Here is an 18,828-nt window from a genome sequence, read left to right on the forward strand (position 1 = left end):
TAAAAAAAAAAAAAAAGTCTTTTCTGGGATGACCTGTTTAATACAGAAACAAAACACCTTCAAGCTTAATCCACTTCTGTAAGTCAGGCCAGAGCTGACCCTTGAGTAAAATTGAGTTCAGGCCTCTTGCAGAAACTTTCCCCCAACCAAGGGTGGAGGGGAAAAACAAAAAAAAAAAAAACAAAAAAAAACCCATGATAGTTTTTAATGCATATTAAAGAGGCATAATTTCAAACTTAACAATGACCCCAGAAATCCCACTCTTCATTTTGCTGATAAAGGATATGCTGCAAAGAATCAGGAGTCAAGGGTTTTAATCACATGTGCACTGTGGGTCAGGGGAATCATGAACATGCCAAGCAGACCACGTTTCTTGGAAGTTTATCCGGGATCTGGTCTGTTCCTGCTCACAGTGGAACTCGGGGCCACGGGGAGGTTTTTGGCACTGCTTCCCTGTAAGCCAGCCCAAAACCTTCTGTCTGTGCTCAGCTGACTGGTCTGTTGGCGCCAGTGTCCTCAGAAGGCGAGGTTCTGATGTGGCTCCTGCCAGAGTCTTGCTCTTTGTGTGTTGCTGGTGTGTTTCAAATGCTACTGGAGACATGGGTTCTGAGCAGTTTTCCTCATACCGGGCCCAACAGGAAAACCACACTGGGGGCTTCTCCCCCTGGGGCCAGTCATTACAGCTGTCATTCATTTTTTCTTCCTTTTCTCCTCGTACTTGTAGTAGGGGCTCCGCAACATGAAAAGCAGAAGCATAAGAGGGATGAGAAAGTAGGGGGCATAGACAGAGATGAGGGTAAGTCTTTCGTGGAAAGTCTTAGGTCCTTGTCCTTTGAAACCACTGGCTTTGGAGAAATCATCAAATAGAAACGTTGAGAGGATTGGAATGAGTGTTGTCATGGTGTGAACGGAATAGATGATTGCAGGGATGCGGATCCACCTGCAGCCTCCTGAAGTGGGGAGTGGGGGAGAGAAGCATTAGGTCTGCTCATGACCCTAGGGGGGCCCCCCATTTTTCTCCATGCCTGCTTGCTCCCTCCAGTTGAATCCTCCCCTCCCAGGGCAAACGAATGGAGGACTGGGGGTGCTCTAATGCCGCCTAGCGCCCGGAGCTGGGGCTCTAGCACAGGGACCGCCAGAGAACCAAGGGCGGGGGTTCGAGTTGGATTCAGAACAACTCTGTGGCAGTAAAATGGACATTAACAGTTGACACGAGGCCAGGGGCGGGGCCTGCCAACAGCATCTGTTAAGGAATTACATATAGGTGAGAAGACCAACAGCTTCTGCCAAGACACAGAGTTGGGGGACTCCACTGGGAAAAAGGGTATATGAGCTTAGTTACTATGTACGTGAGTTCGGCCCCCGTCTTTATAAAAGCGTTAGTCCCAGGGGAACAGTGTAAGAATAAAGAAGAAGTGAAACTCTTCTGGGATGATGCTACTGCATAAAAGCCAGTCTGGTGCTATCCAAGTCAGAAACACAAAAGCCAATGATGAAAGGAAAATCCTGCAGGGGTAAAAACAAACAAATGAACCCCCCCCCCCCCCAAAAACAAAAAAAAGGAACAAGTTCAATCTGCAAGCAGCCCCTGGTGCAGGAGAGGTTCCCAGCTAAGCACAGGCACAGGCCTGCACCCCAAGTAACGTCCTTTTATGTGACCTCTCCTGCCATCCCCACCCCACCCGAGGTCACCCTCACGGGGACTGCTCCCCTTTGCCAAGACACTTTCCCAAAAGATTTCTGGGACCTCATTTCAAAAATCAAAAATGGGATTTCCCCACTAGTTACCGACCTCTTAAGAAGGCGTACGCCGCTACGGGAAAGAAAGGCAGCTGGAACACAAGCTCACAAAACAGGAAGGACTTAAACCACGCTGGGGGCGCCTGAAGCAGAGGGTCTTTGAACTCCTTCATGTACCACTTCAGCAGGTTTGTCAGCTGAGGAAAGAGAAAGGTCACCGTGAGTACAGCTACCTGGTGGGATAGGCCGCAGCTCCATCCCACCGCAGCCCAGGTGGTCACTTCCGAACAACTCGCTAGATCCTCCGAGAAGCTTTGCTCAGTTCTTCCACGCCCTCTAGGCTACCCAGCATCTGTTCACGACTCCGTGACAACACACAGCCCGCTGTGTTGCCCACTGTCATGAGCAATGGTGGTCGGCACACAGTAGGCGGAATGAGCACACAAAGGCAATGGATCTGTCAACAGTCTCCTTCCTGGTCAAGGACAGCTGTGGAAAGCATCCTACCATCCAGCCTGGAACAGGAGCGGCCGCACACCCGGCTCCAGGGCCCAGACCGCTTCAAACACAGAAATGAACCGAGTTTGCCTTTTGGGGTGGGTTGGGGGGTGTGGCGGGGACGGAAGAAGGGAGATCAATTTAACCTCTATGAAGATGCAATTTTAGACTATTCAATCCCTAAATCTCAAGCTCCTCATCATTCTTAACTACTGTAGTTCTGAAGAGTGTTCTTTTAGGGGACCAGGAGGGTATTTGTAGAACACACTGCCCAAACCACAAGCTACAGAGCTTCTAGGCTGTGTCACCGCCTGACGGTTAGCAGTCTGGGTTCCAGCTGGCTGCCCACCCCGCTAACCACTGTTAAATCAGAAACTGTGCATCCATGAAGACACGGCTACCAGCAGAGGAAGGAAGCAGGAAGGTTTGAGGTTGCCCATTTTGTGCCCTTTGTAAAGGCCCAAAGCCCAGGGCTCCCCACACCACACAGACTACTGAAGGTCTGTCGTATTTTACACCCTGTCTTGATATACCAGCCTCCAAAACCAAAAACGTTTCTTGATCTCATGATAAATCAGAGCAACTTCAAGTGTCAGAATTCAGCCTGTAATGGAAAATCCAAAGATGTTTTTCCTGTTAATTTTTAATCAAAAGATAAATGCTCACTATTGTGAAATAAAGGCCTCACTGCTGAAAGTAGCCTTTAAGCAAATATCCAGAAACAAATATTTTGTTAGCCTGATCTTACTTTCAGAAAGGCTGTGGCTCAACGACCAGTTTATCTACCAAGTGATACCGAATTCGTACTTGATTTGAAATCAAAATCTTACAGCAATACTCTTGGCTTCCTTCTGGGCACTTCTCAGGGTGGTAATGGGGTAGAAAATACTCATAAAACTTAAGTCCCTGCACCTCTCCTGGGCTCTGTTTCCTCATCAGTAGAACAAGCAACTTGGACCAAATATTTAAGGTCCTTTTTTGCTTTCTAGATTTTCTTTTCTTTTTTTAAAGATTTTATTTATTTGACAGCAAGACAGGGAACACAAGCAAGAGTGGGAGAGAGAGAAGCAGGCTTTCTTCTGTGCTTGGAGGCGGGGCTCAATCCCAGGACCCTGGGATCATGACCTGAGCCGAAGGCAGATGCAGGCGCCCTGCTTTCTAGATTTTCTTAAAAAAAATATTTAAGGGAATGACCTGCTCTGAAGATTTACCCTAAGATTTACAAGGCATTCTCTGATTTGTTTGAATTTCATTTTCTATTCAATTTGTATACAACCTCTAAGAACAACCTATTTCCTAAATCCGGACAGTTCTATATAGCCTGGTGATTTCTAAGGGCTGTAGGATGAGATTAGCAAAACTTAAAATAATCTAATCAGCCAGCTCTGGAAGTAAATCAATTAGGACCCAAGCACCTGCCCACAGTCACATAATAGCCACATGATGCCAGACCAAGGCCTGGATAAGGGCAGATGGAAGGCAATTCATTGGTCCTTGGCCGAGTGAAGAGCATGGGACGTGGGGGCTCAATTCCTGGCTCTGGGCAAAGTGCTTAATCTCACGGAATTTGTTTTCCAATTATAGTACTTAGCTCACTATTGGTAAGATGAAAGGACTTAATGTACATGGTCCTTAGAACAATGGCAAGCACACAGTAAATGTTACCATTACACAATTAAATGTAATTAACCCATATTCAGAGAAATTCAAGTTTAATCCTATTAAAATCTCAGCATGCAACTGTTGTTAGTAAGAATTATTCCTATTAGCTAGGACCCAAAAAAAGGTTTATACCTGACTCACATTTGACTCAACTTACCACTCTTACCCATTAAACTTTTCACCTGGCCTTTGCACAAGGATTTCTAAACCATGAGTTGCAAAGGTACTTCTCTACCTTAGAATGAGGGCATGAAGGTGTCTGGTTGGCTCAGTTGGTTAAGCGTCCTACTCTTGATTTCCGCTCAGGTCAGGATCTCAGGGTCATGCAATCGAGCCCCATTCTGGGCTCCTTGCTGGGCGTGGAGCCTGCTTAAGATTCTCTCCCTCTGCCTTTTCCCCTCCTTGATCATGCCCTCTCTCTCTCTTAAAAAGAAGAACAACAGCACAGACTGATTTCACACATAGACGCTCACCTTTTTAAAATTTGTTTCGAAGATTTTATTTATTTGACAGAGACAGAGAGCACAGCAGGAGAGGGAGAAGCAGGCTTCTCACTGAGGGGCTCGATCCCAGGACCCTGGATCATGACCTGAGCTGAAGGCAGAAGCCTAACCAACTGAGCCACCCAGATGCTCCCCGCCTTTCTTTATTGTAGCAGAAGCAATGCTCCCCAGCTGCAAACGATATTACAAAATGCTTCCCCATCTTCTCCAAGTTCTAAGTCAAATGAAATCCTTACTGTTTCATAGTAAGAGTTTGTCCAATTGTTGATCTGTTCAAACCAAGGAAGGTATTTAATTGGCAAATTTTAGCCCAACCATTATGGGAGCTCTGCAAATTTTTTAGTGCTAGGGGAAAATTCCTTCTATGTAGGGAAGAAAAACACAACAGATGTTAAGATTTGGCACTTTTTCAAAGAGAACCTGAGAATAACTCAAGGATTTTATTATTTCCCCATAAAGAACCAACAAAACCTTCAAACTCTACTCCAAAGCAACAAGAGTGAAAAGAGACACAGCCTTTTAAAAATAGGATGCCCCCGTGTTGCTAACACCTTCAAATGGCATCAGACAGACACACACACACACGCACAATTTGGCCAGATCCTGCTTGCAATGGCCCATGACCTTTTACAGTAAGTCAATATTATAAAGGTGAGAAAACTTTACCAAATCAAATATATAAGCTTAAATGGGGTCTTTATGACACTCCATGCATTTTTATTGTATTCAGTGAGTGGGGAGCAAGGACCTGGGGGAACAGTACACTCAGAAAAGATAAAGTCCCAGCTGTTAAGTCAGGAATACCTGGAGGAAAAGAAGTACCCAGTCCTAAAGGGATTCACATTAAAGACTGAGCAGGCAGCCTGCCTGAGCTTTGCTGGCCACACAGGCTCTGCAAGCCACACACGAGGCTCTCCTTTCTTCCAGGCAACTAACAGCTGGTGCACAGCTGTGGAGGCCTTCTGAGAGTGCGACTGTGCGGCAGGCGGAATGACAGCCCCCAAAGATATCCCCGTCCTAATCCCCTGGAATCTCTGCACCTAACCTTTTTCGGCAAGAAACTCTGCAGATGTGACTAAGTTAAGGGTCCTGAGACGGAGAGGCTAGCTATGCGGGCCAGCTGGTTGTCTCTGAATGTAATTGTATGCCTCCTTATAAATGTGGGGCAGAGGGAGCCCGAATTATAGAAAAGGCAGCAAAGCGATGACAGAAGCAGAGATTGAAGCGGTATGTCCGCAAGCCAGGGAACACTGGCAGCCACCACAACCTGGAAGAGGCAAGGAACAGATTCTCCAGTAAGATCTGCAAAGGAACCAGCCCAACAAGATGCATTTTGAACTCCTGAACTCCAAAACCGTGAGCCAGTAAGTTGTTTCAAACCCCAGTGTTTCTGGTATTTTGTTACAGCGGCAAGAGGAAACACACCCCTGTATGGCTAGCTCACAAGCTCACTCAGCTCTCTCTTACTTGGCAGGTGAGGCTACACAGCCTGGACTTGCCCAAGATACCAAGGCAGCTCTTGAAAGAACCAGGTCCTCAGACTGCAGTTCAATGTTCTTACCAATCAATTCCTATAGTTTTCTCAAGAAAAGGTAGGTCAGAAGTCTTCCCTGTTATGCTTGGGATCTAGAAGCAAATAAAAGGGCTATGGAGTGGGGTACACTGTTGAGCAGTGGCCTTTCTGGGAAGGTCAGACCCCTAGAAAAGTTAATGGAAGCTACAGACTCTGCTCCCAGAAAAATACAAGGCACAATTTGCATACCCCGTAAGGGGTTCCTGGACCTAAAGTTAAGGACCCCTGCTCTACAGAGAAAAAACATCTAAAGACATAGAGAGGCAAAATCAAATGCTTAGGTAGACGAGTCAGTCTTGCTCACAGTTCTGCAGACAATCTGGAGAAGCATAGAACTGAGGACACGAATTTCATGGTAGGTTACAGGGGCCAGACATAAAAAAGACCAGAGAAAATAAAACGGTTGCCCTGAAGGAATGACAAGCATTAAAGCAATGTTTTGGGTAAAGAATACTCAACAACCAGAGAATGGGGCTTTTCGCCCTGATTTCTACTCAGGTGATCATTCTTACTGGAACCTAATGACAAGGGCTGATTTGAGAAGGTGTCCTTAATTTACTTAGGAGCTTTTGAAGTTGGTGGATCCTGATCCTGAAGGAATGATCTGTGCATGCCCTTTCTACGGGTCTAATTCCACTTGCACTCTCTGTGATTAGACGGTATTTTAGGGCTCTTTCAAAGAACACACAGATCCAGCACGTGATTGAGACACTGGTTTCACCCAGGCTACTTCCCTCAAATAGCACTAACCAGAGGTGGGGGGTGCGGACCTTACAGACCCAGGGGAGGAGGGTCTTCAAAAGGACAAAGGCTCTGCACCAAGCAGCTTGGGGTAAGGGTCTGGGGCAAGGAAAATCCCAAGCAAGACGTCGAGTTGACCGGTAAGAAGGGGCCGGGGCAGTGTAAGGGTCTAAGAGGGCGGGAGGGAAAGGGGGAGCAGAACCAGAACCCGGGGTGCGGGGGGGCTCCGGCGGATGAGGGGAGCTCTTGGGGACGCCAGCGTACAACCACAGCGCGCGCAGGGGCCCCAACCTCGAAGACTGGCGGACAGGACTAACTGTCGCCCTCACCTCGACCGGGTAGAGTTCGCGCGGCAGCACCACCTGCAGGTCCAGCAGCAGAGTGATGGGGACGTGAGAGAGGAAGTAGAGGCCCAGTAGCCACTCCAGGCCGCGCCGGGCGCCCAGAGCCCCCATCATCCGTTGGTTACGCGGGGTAGGAGCCGAGAGCGCGCTTGCCTGTACAGCCGACGTGGGAAGAGGGACCCCGCCCGCACAGCGTCCCAGGACTCCGCGCCCCCGCCGCCCGCTCCGCCCCCTCGAGGGCTACGCCGGCCACTCTCATTGGCTGGCTGCGAGGCCGCGGCGGGAGAGGCGCTCGCCTCAGAGCGCGCCCATTGGCTCGTCCGTGTATAGCGTGTCGAGGCGGTGCCCCGCAGACCATTTCTATTGGCCCCCGGGGGCGCCGCGTGGGACGGGGGCGGGGCCCCTCGCCCGCCGCGTGGGCTGGCTGGCTGGCGCGCGGCGTGCAGGCGGAGCTGGCGCGCTGGGGCCTGGCGCGGGCTGGGCGTCTAGCCGCCGACTCCCGGGCGCGGTGTGGTCCCTTAAGCTCGGTACTCCGCTCACTGACTGCAAACCTATAATGCTGACCGAGCGGCTCCCGTGGGCCGGGCCACGGGCGCTGGTGGAGGTGAGCTCCCGGTGCAGCGGAGGTGCTGCAGAGCAGGCGGGCCTCACAGTGCGTTGTGATACGCGCGGTGGCTCGCCATTCACGGGCCAGGGCACACCGGCAAGATCCCTGTCCCTCCGGAATCGAGGGAGCCCCAGGGCTTTTCAAAAAGTTGCCTAGAATGCAGCCAGCCTCACCTAAGCAAGAAGCACAGGGTTGTAGTAAGAGGATGGACAGGTCTTGGTGACTGGCTGTGAAGAATGAGGGACGATTTATTCACTCAGCAAATATTGGTCTTTAACTCTGCTGGGCCCAGCCATTCACTGAGGAGTGGGACACAGGAGAAGGAGTTGAAGAGAAAGTAATCTGTTTCTGGCTGTGTTGCCCATGAACATCTGCAGCCTCTGAGTGGAGAAGTGTAGGAAGCAGTTGGATAAGCGTGTCTGGAGATGTCGATCTGTGTGGCAGAGCGGTTGATGGGAGTCTGAGGTGTTGACAGCAGAGGGCCCGTAAGAGGTCTTGGAGAAGCCCCAGCCTCAGGGTTGGTGTGAGGAGGGGGCTGAGACACAGGTGCACACAGGAGTGTGCCGTCACAGAAACGGACGTGTGGGTTGTGCGGTGGGGGAGGTTAGCTGTGTCAGAACAACACTGAATGTCCCCCTCTTGTGAGAGCACTTGTGGTGTGGTGGAAGTGGGCGGCCCAGCTGACAACCGGGCAGGGAGTGTAGACCTCTGGTTAGGAGGAGAGGAGAGAGATGGGGCAGTAGCTTGAGGGAGATGTGCCCAGAGAGGATTTACTTATTTCTCAGAGGAGAGAGACTAGAACACTTGGACTTGTTTAGATGCTGTTTGAAGTTTCTGGGTCATGGGGAGAGGTTGTCCATATAGGAGGAATGGAGCAGGAAATGTGGCTCAAGGAGCCTCATCAAGGAGCCAATCAGCCTCCAAGGAGCTGGAGAGAATGAAGAGAATGGAGAGAATGGAAGGATTAAGGTTAGGTCAGAGGAGTTCTGTGTCCCCCGGCAGGCCCCTGGGGATTGGGACAGAGACACTGGTGGCAGTGTAGAGGGCCCCACTGAGGTGGGTGGCCATTGATCCGGGGCCCTGATCTAGGTTTTGTGCTTTTCTCCACTGTGGGGTCTGCTCAGCAAAAAAGGCTGTTGACTTATCCAGGGTTGGGGTTCAGAAAGACAGTGGTGATTTTGAGACATTGGGCGAGAGGGCAGTTGAAGAGTGTGTGCTTCAGGCTGCATAGGGAAGAGGCCTTGGGGGGGCAGGGGGGCTGGCCGCCTGGGAAAGCGTGGAAAAGGGAATGGATGTGAGGCTGAGGACACAATGTTGGTGTGGTGAGTCACTGGATGAATGGGGTGGAAGGCGGGGAGGTTAGGGCAAGGGGGCGCAATGTCACAAGGTCAGAATTCCTGGTGTCAGAAGAGATTCTGTGTAGGGGAAGGTGTGGCTGAAATGAAGAGGAGGGGGGAGGTGTTTGGAGATGGGGTCAAGGGACGGAGAGCCAGGGTGTGGGATTGATGGATGGTGAAGACCTCCTTCCATGGTGGTAGCAGCTGGGTGGAGAGAAGGCTGTGAGCTTGTTGCCAAGGTAGAGTAAGGTGGAGTAACCAGGAGAGGGTGGGCATGGGCTGGGGCATGGCTTAAACCTCGGAGATTGGAGGGGAAATGGTGTGCTGTGGAGTGGGGGAGTGAGCCTCCGCTGGCAAGGGCCGTGGGGAAGCCAGGTGTCCGTTCCTGCAGCAGGTAAAGGCTGAGGGTGGGGAGGGCTTTGGGCTGTGGAGAGGAGGGGGCTGTTCACTAGGGAGGACAGCAGGAATGAGCCAGGTGGAAGGAGAGAGCCCAGCAGGGGAGGGACGTGAAGCTTCCTTCAGGTGTGGTGTGCAAGGGATCAAGGGCACTGATGGCCGAACGAGGCCAGAACACAGAGTTCTGGCCGCCCAGGGCTGTCGGGTGCAGGTGGGCGGCAGGTGGGCGGCAGGTGGGCAGCGCACAGCCTACTCCTGTGGGGCCTGGCAGCAGGCTGCCCTGGCTATCCACCCCCAGCAGTGGCTTTCAGGACAAGGCAGCCTCCTGAGTGTTGATTTAGAAATGCTTGCTGGGGGGCGGGGGAGGGCATGTGGGGACCTGAAGCTGGGATTTGCCTGGGGAATGTATAAGTGGACAGCTGCTAATGTGACTGTTCTTCAGCAAACCTCGCACCCGGCCAAGTTTGTTATCTGTAGATAAAGACTTTCAAGGCCCAGCACTTTCCCTGCAAGGCTTTAATATCCCCCCAAAATCTCTCTGCAGCTGTTGCCTTATGTTTGAAATTCCTTTGGTGGGGGAAGTGCACAGTTGAGGTCAGATAACTGGTAGAAGGCAAATGGCCCTGGGGAGGAGGAAGGTGGGAGGACGGGGCGGGGGGGGGGGTGCCCAATCCCAGAGCCCCCCCACCCCCCAAGCAAGGGCGAAGTGAGAGACTGACTTTAAAAAAGTGGGGGGGGGGGCTCTGAGCAGTTTCCTTGTCTTTCTGAGTCAGATGAGGCAATGTTTAGCACCTTTTGAAAATTATTTGTATTGTGATGAGACAACCCCCTTTGGCCCAGTGGTAACTGGAAACGGAACCCCAGCTGAGAGGGGCTCAGAGGAGGGACATGCCACTTTCCTGTTTGGCAGCAACTGTAGAGTTCTTTCCTCTGCTTTCTTTCACTTTTTTCTCTCCTTAGAATGTGCCCACACTTCTAGCAGCAGCCCCCCCCCCCCCCCCCCCGCCATCCCTGCATATCTGAAGGCACAAAGCCCTTCTCCCCTGCTGGTCTCTGTTTGATGGCACTGCTGGCGTCTCACCCTGGGCAGTGCTCTCTGTTCCTCTCACTCTGAGCCACACTGATCTGGGTCTCCACACCCCTTTCCTGCTAGACTGTGCACTAACACAAAGCTGGAGTCATTGTCGAGTGAGCTGTGTATGAAAGGCTCCTCTGTCGCGAGGAGACTGCCACCTGCTAATGGAAAATGCAAAGACCTAGAAAGCCGCTCTAGGATCAGCAGGTGGCTTCCTATCTCAAAGCTGAAACATTGTACGTTCATTAACAAAAGCTAAGATTCTGTTGGTGCTGGAGGTATAGCAAGGGGGCTGTGGGAGGGGTAGATTCAGAATGATCTCTTTTGAGATCTGTGGGTTTCCTGAAGACAGGAGGCAGCTGGCCAGCTGTTTTGAGTGATTACCCCTTTTCATGTCTAAGAACCCGTGAACTTAGACTGAGGGGCAGAGCAGGTGGAGGTTAATTTTCAAAGACTTTGTTTAACATTTGGATATTTTGTTGTTCATAGATGTTTATGCATTACTTTTTATTTTTAAAAAAATATTGCATTAAGATATTATTAATTCTGATTACTGAGTTTTTGGTACCCACCTAAGTTTGGTGCATTGGGGAATATCTCTCTCAACCCATCACCCCTTCCCAGCTCTGGCTGTAAGGAGGGAGTGCAGCTAAGTTTGGGGAAGAAGAGTCAGATTACTGGGTCTGGAAGGCTAAGAGCCAGTTAGGTTTGATGTCAGGACAAGAAACAGTGGGAGATCTTGAGCAAGGCAAATTGGGATGACAATCCTGTTTTAGGAAGATTCACCTGGCCCTAAAGCACAAGGTGACCTGATGTGTGGAAGAGGGCTGGGAGCAAGATCCTGGATTTTCCAGAAGCCTACTGTTAAAAAAGGAAAGGGTTGGAGGTATTAGGGTCAGGCTTTTTTCCCCAAGATAGATGTGTTTCAAATACATTTGGTGGTGGATTTAAGGGGCCCATTGAATGGGAAAGTTAACATTTCTCATTTATCAAGTGCCTACTGTATACTAGAGCAGGGATTGGCAAACTTTTACTGTAAATGGCCAGACAGTAAATATTTTAGGCTTTGTGGGCCATGCCATTTGTTATGTGAATGCAACTATTGAAAACGTGTATATGAGCAAATGTGGCCATGTTCCAGTAAAACTTTATTTACAAAAACAGGCACTGGGTCTGATTTGACCTGTGGTGGTTGTAATTTACTGATTCCTGCTCTAAGGCATTGTCATCTTCATGATCAAGGCCAGGTGGCCATGGGTTCTATTTAGTAGAGAAAGAAAGCATGGAGGGAGTATATCCATCATCTCGTGTTGGTGGTATAGTGGTTAGCATAGCTGTCTTCCATCATCTTAAGGCCTACCTGAAGTGGCACACATCCCTTCCAATGACATTCCATTGGAGAGAATTTAGATGTGCCCATGTATTGCCACCAGGAGCTTGGGAATGTAGTCTAGTCTTGTGCCAGGGAAGGAGAGATTTCAGTGGTCCATGAACAGTGTTTGCCACAGCTTCCTTTGGGGCAGTTTCAGAACCATCCTGGAAGGTAGGTTCATAATCCCAGAGAAATTTTGATGAGTCCTTCACTATATGGCTGGGTCTGTTTGGGGTCTAAAGGAAAGTCAAGTATAGAACGAATGGGAAAATTAGGAAAGCACGATTTCCCAAACACTAGCATAATAAATAATTGGGCAAAGATCATCAGTAAATGGCCCTGGGTGAGTTGGTTGAGGAATGATGTGGTCTCTAAGTACCTTTCCATCGATTACTTATTAATTACAAAAGGAAAGGGTACTTTTACAATGGAGGAATCTGGCAACTACAACCCAATCAAATGATCAAACTTTAGTGTCACCCAAGATGGGACAAACGTTTGTGCCTCCTGACTTGAATGGGAAGTATACCACATCAGCTTTGTAAGTCTTTCCAGAATTGTTTAACCTGAATTGAATCATGAGGAAACAATCAGAAAAACCCAAATCTTTATAGGACATTCTACATGACAGTTGGCTTTGTACCTTCATAAATGCCAAATGCCATGAAAGAAAAGGCAGAAAGCCTCGCCTATTAAAAGATGCTCAAAAGACATGACAACCAAATGCAAGACATGATCCTGGGCTAGATCCTGAATTGGTGGTGGGAGTGGGGGGAACACAGCTATAAATAAAATTTTGAGGAGAATTAGAGAAATTGGATATGTCCTGGATATTAGGTAAAATACTAATTGTTAAATTTCTTAGGTCTGATAGAATTACAGTTATTTAGGATAATGCCCTTGTTTTTTGGGGGACACATTAGGGACTTCATTAGTTTCACAGTGTTTCAGCAAAAATTTTAAAAAGTACATATATTTGTATACATAAATAGACACATACACATATTTATGTATAGACTAATAAAGCAAATGTGGCAAATGTTTAAAACAGGTGAATCTAGGTGAAGGGTATTTGGTTTTCATCATATAATTGACCTGTGAACAAGGTGGAGTTAGGAGTGCTGACTTCCCCAGGCAGTGGGAAATCTGTGTAACTTTTGACTCCCCAAAACTTAATAAGGTGCTTTTGACTGAAAGCCTTACAGATAACATATTTTGTTATATGTATTATATACTATGTTCTTAATAATAAAGTAAGCTAGAGAAAAGAAAATGTTAAGAAAATCCTAAGGAACATATATTAATAATATTGTACTGTAATCTACATATAAGTGGACTTACACAGCTCAAACCTGTTGTTCAAGGGCCAACTGTACCGTTTCTTTCTACTTTTTAATAGGTTTGACATCTTTGAAAATAAAAAGTTCTTGGCAGGATAGAGAGTGATGCCTGACTGCCCCCCAAAATGAAAAAAAAAACAAAACCAAAACAAACCCCCCCCCAAAAAAAAACCTGGCACCCGGATGGTTCAGTTGATTAAGCATCTGCGTTCAGCTCAGGTCATGATCCTGGGGTTCCAGGATCGAGCCCTGCATCAGGCTTCCTGCTCAGGAAGTCTGCTTCTCCCTCTGCCCCTCACCCCGCTCACGCTCTTTGTCTGTCTCTCTCTCAAATAAATAAAATCTAAAAAAACAAAAACAAAAAAAAGATATCTTTGGGGTATATGGGTGGCTCAGTGTTAGGTGTTTGTTTGACTTTTGATCTCAGCTAAAGTCTTGATTTCAGAGTTGATTGATTTCAGAATTCAAGCCCCGTGCTGGGCTCCATGCTGGGTGTGGAGTCTATTTAAAAAAAAAAAAAAAAAAAATTACTTATTAAATTAAATGGCATCATCATTTCTTTCTTTCTTTCTTCCTTTCTTTTTTTTTACATAACTAGAAACTTTTCATTATTTTGTTTTACCCTCCGGGGGTGGGGGAAGTCAGAAAATCTTTTTTTTTTTTTAAGATTCTATTTATTTATTTACAGACAAAGATCACAAGTAGGCAGAGAGGCAGGCAGAGAGAGAGAGGAGGAAGCAGGCTCCCCACTGAGCAGAGAGCCCGACGGGGAGCTCCATCCCAGGATTCTGGGATCATGACCTGAGCCGAAGGCAGAGGCTTTAACCCACTGAGTCACCCAGGTGCCCCAGGAGTCAGAAAATCTTTATATAAAATTTTGGATTACAGTGTTTTTCCAGAGAATGTTAAACTTTATTATAAAATCGTAAGGGGAATACATAAAGTCATTATTAGAACTTATCGATGAGTTCAGCCAGTTTGGGATAAGTATCAATATACAAAAATCAATTGTATCTTTATATATTAGTAATGAGTAATCTGAAAATGAAATGAAAATTCCATTAAAAATAACTACTTGTAGGGGCGCCTGGGTGGCTCAGTGGGTTAAGCCGCTGCCTTCGGCTCAGGTCATGATCTCAGGGTCCTGGGATTGAGCTCCACATCGGGCTCTCTGCTCAGCAGGGAGCCTGCTTCCCTTCCTCTCTCTCTGCCTGCCTCTCTGCCTACTTGTGATCTCTCGCTGTCAAATAAATAAATAAAATCTTAAAAAAAAACAACTACTTGTAAATAAATTTAACAAAGAAAGTACAAGACTCATACATGGAAAATTACAAAACCTTGAAGGAACTGAAAGAAGAGCTAAATAAATGGATGGACATCGCAAGTTCATGGATTAGAAGATTTAATATGGTTAACATGACCAATTTCCCAAACTGATCTATAGGTTCAGGGCAATCCTTATTAAAATCTCAGCTGGCCTCTGCAGAAATTAACAGGCTGATTCTAAAATTCATATGGAAATGCAAGGAGCTCAGAAGAGCCAAAATAGTCTTGAAAAAGAATAGAATTGGAGGACCCACACTTCCTGACTTCAAAACTTACTGTAAAGCTACAAAAATCAAGACTGATATCTAGATCTGTAAAATAGAACTGAAAGTCCAGAAGTGAACCCTCAAATTTATAATTGATTTATTTTATATTCTTAAAATGATTTTCTGACTTAGAAAAGAGACAATAATTAAACTTCTTTCTATTTCTGGGACAGCACTGCTATACAGTTCAGTGGCATTATTTTCACATTGTTATGCAGCCAGCACCACTATCCATCTCTAGAACTTTTTCATCATTTGAAACTGAGGTTTCATACCTATGAAACGTTTGCTCTCCATTCCCCACCCACTCCTCCCTCCTCCCTTCTCCCTGGGACCACTATACTACCTTCTGTGAATTTGACTATTCTAGATACCTCATATGAGAAGAATTATACAATATTTCTTTTGTGTCTGGTTTATTTCATGTAGCGTAATGTGCTCTAGTCTCATCCATGTATCAGGTATTCAGCATTTCCTTCCTTTTAAAGCCTGAATAATATTACATGGTATGTATGTATGTGTGTGTACATAGGTGTGTGTGTGTGTGTATGACATTTTATCCATTCATCCATGAATGGGCATTTGGGCTGTTCCCACCTTTGACCTATTGTGAATTAGTGCTATGAACACTGGTGTCTAAATATCTGTTTAAATCCCTGCTTTCAATTCTTTAATGTATATACCCAGAAATGGGATTGCTGGATCAAAAATTAATTCTAACTTTAGGAACCACCACCACACTTTTCCATCGCAGCTATGCCATTTCACACTCCCATCAGCCATGCACAAGGGTTCCAATTCCTCACATTCTTGCCAACACTTGTACAATATTTTTTGATAATTTTTAAATCTTTTGCCTATTTTTGTCAGCACTTGGTAGCTGCAGATTCCAGCTAATTCTAATTATGGAAAAAATGACTACCATATGAACTGATTGGAAAGTCCTTATTGGCAAACCAAGCAGTCAAAATAGATTTAATTTCTGTTAGAAAAAGTCTGGCTTCATTTTATATGTGTTTCCATTAAAAACAAACAAACAAACAAAAACAACAACCCAAAACGCTCTCACTTCTGAATCTTAAGACAGAGCTGTGGTATGAATTTGTTGCCTGAGTGAAGTCAAATTCTGCCAGTCTCAATATTTCTTACTAATGCTCTCTTTCCTTCCAAGAGGTTATCTTTCAGGATTGACGTATTATTTGACAGCAGTGAGATGAAGGGTGGGGGCTTTATAAACAAAAACTGTTTCATATTGTCTCTTCTACTTAACAACCAGGCTTTTTACACATAGGGCCATTGCGCCACAGTAATAATTACAGTGTAAGAAGTCTGTCTGTTGTGAAGCAGGAGAATGGTGATTGTGAAGGGGGAGGTGGAGGACACCCTGGAGAACTATGGCAGGTACATACTGAAGCTGATTTATTTATTTATTTAAACTATTTTATTTATTTATTTGACAGAGATCACAAGTAGGCAGAGAGGCAGGCAGAGAGAGAGGAAGGGAAGCAGGCTCCCTGCTGAGCAGAGGGCCCAATGTGGGGCTCGATCCCAGGACCCTGGGACCATGACCTGAGCTGAAGGCAGAGGCTTAACCCATTGAGCCACCCAGGTGCTCCCTGAAGCTGATTTAAAAATAGATGTGCCTCTGCCCCTCCCAGAGTCTTCATTTCTTTCCACAGGTATGTGTATTCCCGTTCAGAGAATCTTGGTCTGATTTTATCCCCTTTGCAACGAGACGTTACTATTCCTCTATGCAACCTGCATTCTTTAGTTTTCCTACATGTTCACTGGATTCTTTGTTCACCTTTCTTGCATTGGAGATCTGCTTAGTTATTCTTTTTCTTCTTCTTGAAGTACATCCTTCGGTGCTAATCTATTCATAGTAAACGGAATCTGTGTTCTGAATATATCTTTAAGTCTTTGCACTAAATGACAGTTTATAATTTTAGGTGAACATTTATTTCTTCTCAAAACTTTGTATCATTCTGTTGTCTTCCAGCTTTACTTGCTGCTGTTGAGAAGTCAAGTTCTCAATGTTTTTCTTTTTAGGCAATTTTTCTTTGTCACATTTAAGACCGCTTTGTCATCCTGCAGCCCCCCTAGAACACTGTCATCTGTGTGTTCTCATGATCTGTGTGCTCCCTAAATCCAATGATTCCCTACTATGATGAGATCTAGAAAAATTTCAGCTGTTATTTAGTTTTGCTTCTCTTGTGTTATCTTCGGAACTCCCATTTTATATAGATTCAATCTTTTTCACCCTATCCCCCAAGTCTCTTAACGTCTTTTATTATTTCCTGTGCATATTTGTGTTTCTGCTGTACACTAGGTAATGTATTCTTGGTAACCTTTTACAGGTTTTAGGGTTTTTTAAATTTTTTTTTTTTAAAGATTTTATTTATTTGACAGATAGCATGAGGAAGCAGAGAAGCAAGTGGGGGGGGGGATGCAGGCTCCCTGCTGAGCAGAGAGCCCAATGCGGGGCTCCATCCCAGGACCCTGAGATCATGACCCAAGCTGAAGGCAGAGGCTTAACCCACTGAGCTACCCAGATGCCCCAGTTTTTGTTTTTGTTTGTCAGAGAGAGACAGAGCACGCATAAGCAAAGGGAGCCACAGGCAGAGCAGGCAGGGGAGGAGCAGGTGCCCGACTGAGCAAGGAGGCCAATGTGGGACTCGATCCTAGGACCCTGGGGTCATGACATGAGCTGAAGGCAGATGCTTAACCAACTGAACCATCCAGACATTCTCTAGTTTGTTTTATTTGGCAGTATTCCATTTAACTGTTTAACTTACCCATTTTATTTTTACTTTCAATGACTTTTTTTTCACTGCATAAGTTTATTATTTTTCAAATTTGGTCACAGTTCAATGAGTTTTTGCTTGCTTGGCTTTTTTTTTAAAGAGAGGGACAGAGAGAGGATCTTTTTTTTTTTTTTTTTTTTTTTTTAAAGATTTTATTTATTTATTTGACAGAGAGAGACCACAAGTAGGCAGAGAGGCAGGCAGAGAGAGAGAGGAGGAAGCAGGCTCCCTGCTGAGCAGAGAGCCCGATGCGGGACTCGATCCCAGGACCCTGAGATCATGACCTGAGCCGAAGGCAGCGGCGTAACCCACTGAGCCACCCAGGCGCCCCTTTTTTTTTTTTTTTAAGATTTTATTTGACAGACAGAGATCACAAGCAGGCAGAGAGGCAGGCAGAGACAGGGAAGCAGGCTCCCCACTGAGCAGAGAGCAAGGAGCTGAATTCCTGCTGAGCAAGGAGCCCAATGCGGGGCTCCATCCCAGGACCCTGAGATCATGATCTGAGCCGAAGGCAGAGGCTTTAACCCACTGAGCCACCCAGGCACCCCATCTTTGCTGTACTTAAAAAGACATACGAACACAACTGGTTGCAAAACCCAGCTTCACCTGATTCTTGATAGTTAGCTGAGAACATGGGTATTAAAGATATGGTCATTCCCTTGGCCTTTATTTGCCATATGCATGATGATGTGTGTGAAGTCATGTTAATTTTTAAGGCTCTTGAATTTTGGGAAACCTAATGGAATGAAAAACGGTACAGAAATGAGTGGAAATGGCCACATCTGAAATTGTCAAGTGAGAGTTTATATAACAAATGTGTTTAGGGAGATGAAATGGTTAAAAAAAAAAAAAGTGGCTTGAATACTTTTAAAGAAAATCCGTTAATGAAATAAAAAATAATTTAAAGGACGGATACTAGGGCGCCTGGGTGGCTCAGTGGGTTAAGCCGCTGCCTTCGGCTCAGGTCATGATCTCAGGCTCCTGGGATCGAGTCCCGCATCGGGCTCTCTGCTCAGCAGGGAGCCTGCTTCCTCCTCTCTCTCTGCCTACTTGTGATCTCTCTCTGTCAAATAAATAAATAAAATCTTTAAAAAAAAAAAAAAAAGGACGGATACTAAAACTGGCTAAGTTGGTTCTACCCTGAATTATTTGTCCTCATGGAAAACAATGTCATGACAAAGGATAAAAACATGGATAAGGGGTAATTAGTTCAAGTTATTTATTGTTTACTTTCGTAATAAAAA

General features: G+C 46.3%; 1 protein-coding gene across 1 annotated transcript; it reads right to left on the bottom strand.

Moving 5' to 3' along the window:
• Positions 1 to 185: 185 nt before the first annotated feature.
• Positions 186 to 7,278, bottom strand: TMEM97 (transmembrane protein 97). The gene is made up of 3 exons (XM_032319849.1): positions 7,047 to 7,278; positions 1,793 to 1,937; positions 186 to 950 (listed from the first exon to the last, which is right to left on the bottom strand). The coding sequence occupies exons 1-3, from the start codon at positions 7,173 to 7,175 to the stop codon at positions 691 to 693; spliced, it is 534 nt and encodes a 177-aa protein (XP_032175740.1). The 5' UTR covers positions 7,176 to 7,278; the 3' UTR covers positions 186 to 690.
• Between the last annotated feature and the right edge of the window lie 11,550 nt (positions 7,279 to 18,828).

This window comes from Mustela erminea, chromosome 18, assembly GCF_009829155.1.
Source record: "Mustela erminea isolate mMusErm1 chromosome 18, mMusErm1.Pri, whole genome shotgun sequence".
Lineage (NCBI taxonomy): Eukaryota > Metazoa > Chordata > Mammalia > Carnivora > Mustelidae > Mustela > Mustela erminea.

Coding starts and splice junctions, on each gene's coding strand:
- TMEM97 (XM_032319849.1), bottom strand. CDS start 7,175: ATGATGGGGGCTCTGGGCGCCCGGCGCGGCCTGGAGTGGCTACTGGGC. Junction 1,938..7,046: donor GCGAACTCTACCCGGTCGAG/GTGAGGGCGACA, acceptor CTCTTTCCTCAG/CTGACAAACCTGCTGAAGTG. Junction 951..1,792: donor GGCGTACGCCTTCTTAAGAG/GTCGGTAACTAG, acceptor TCCCCACTTCAG/GAGGCTGCAGGTGGATCCGC.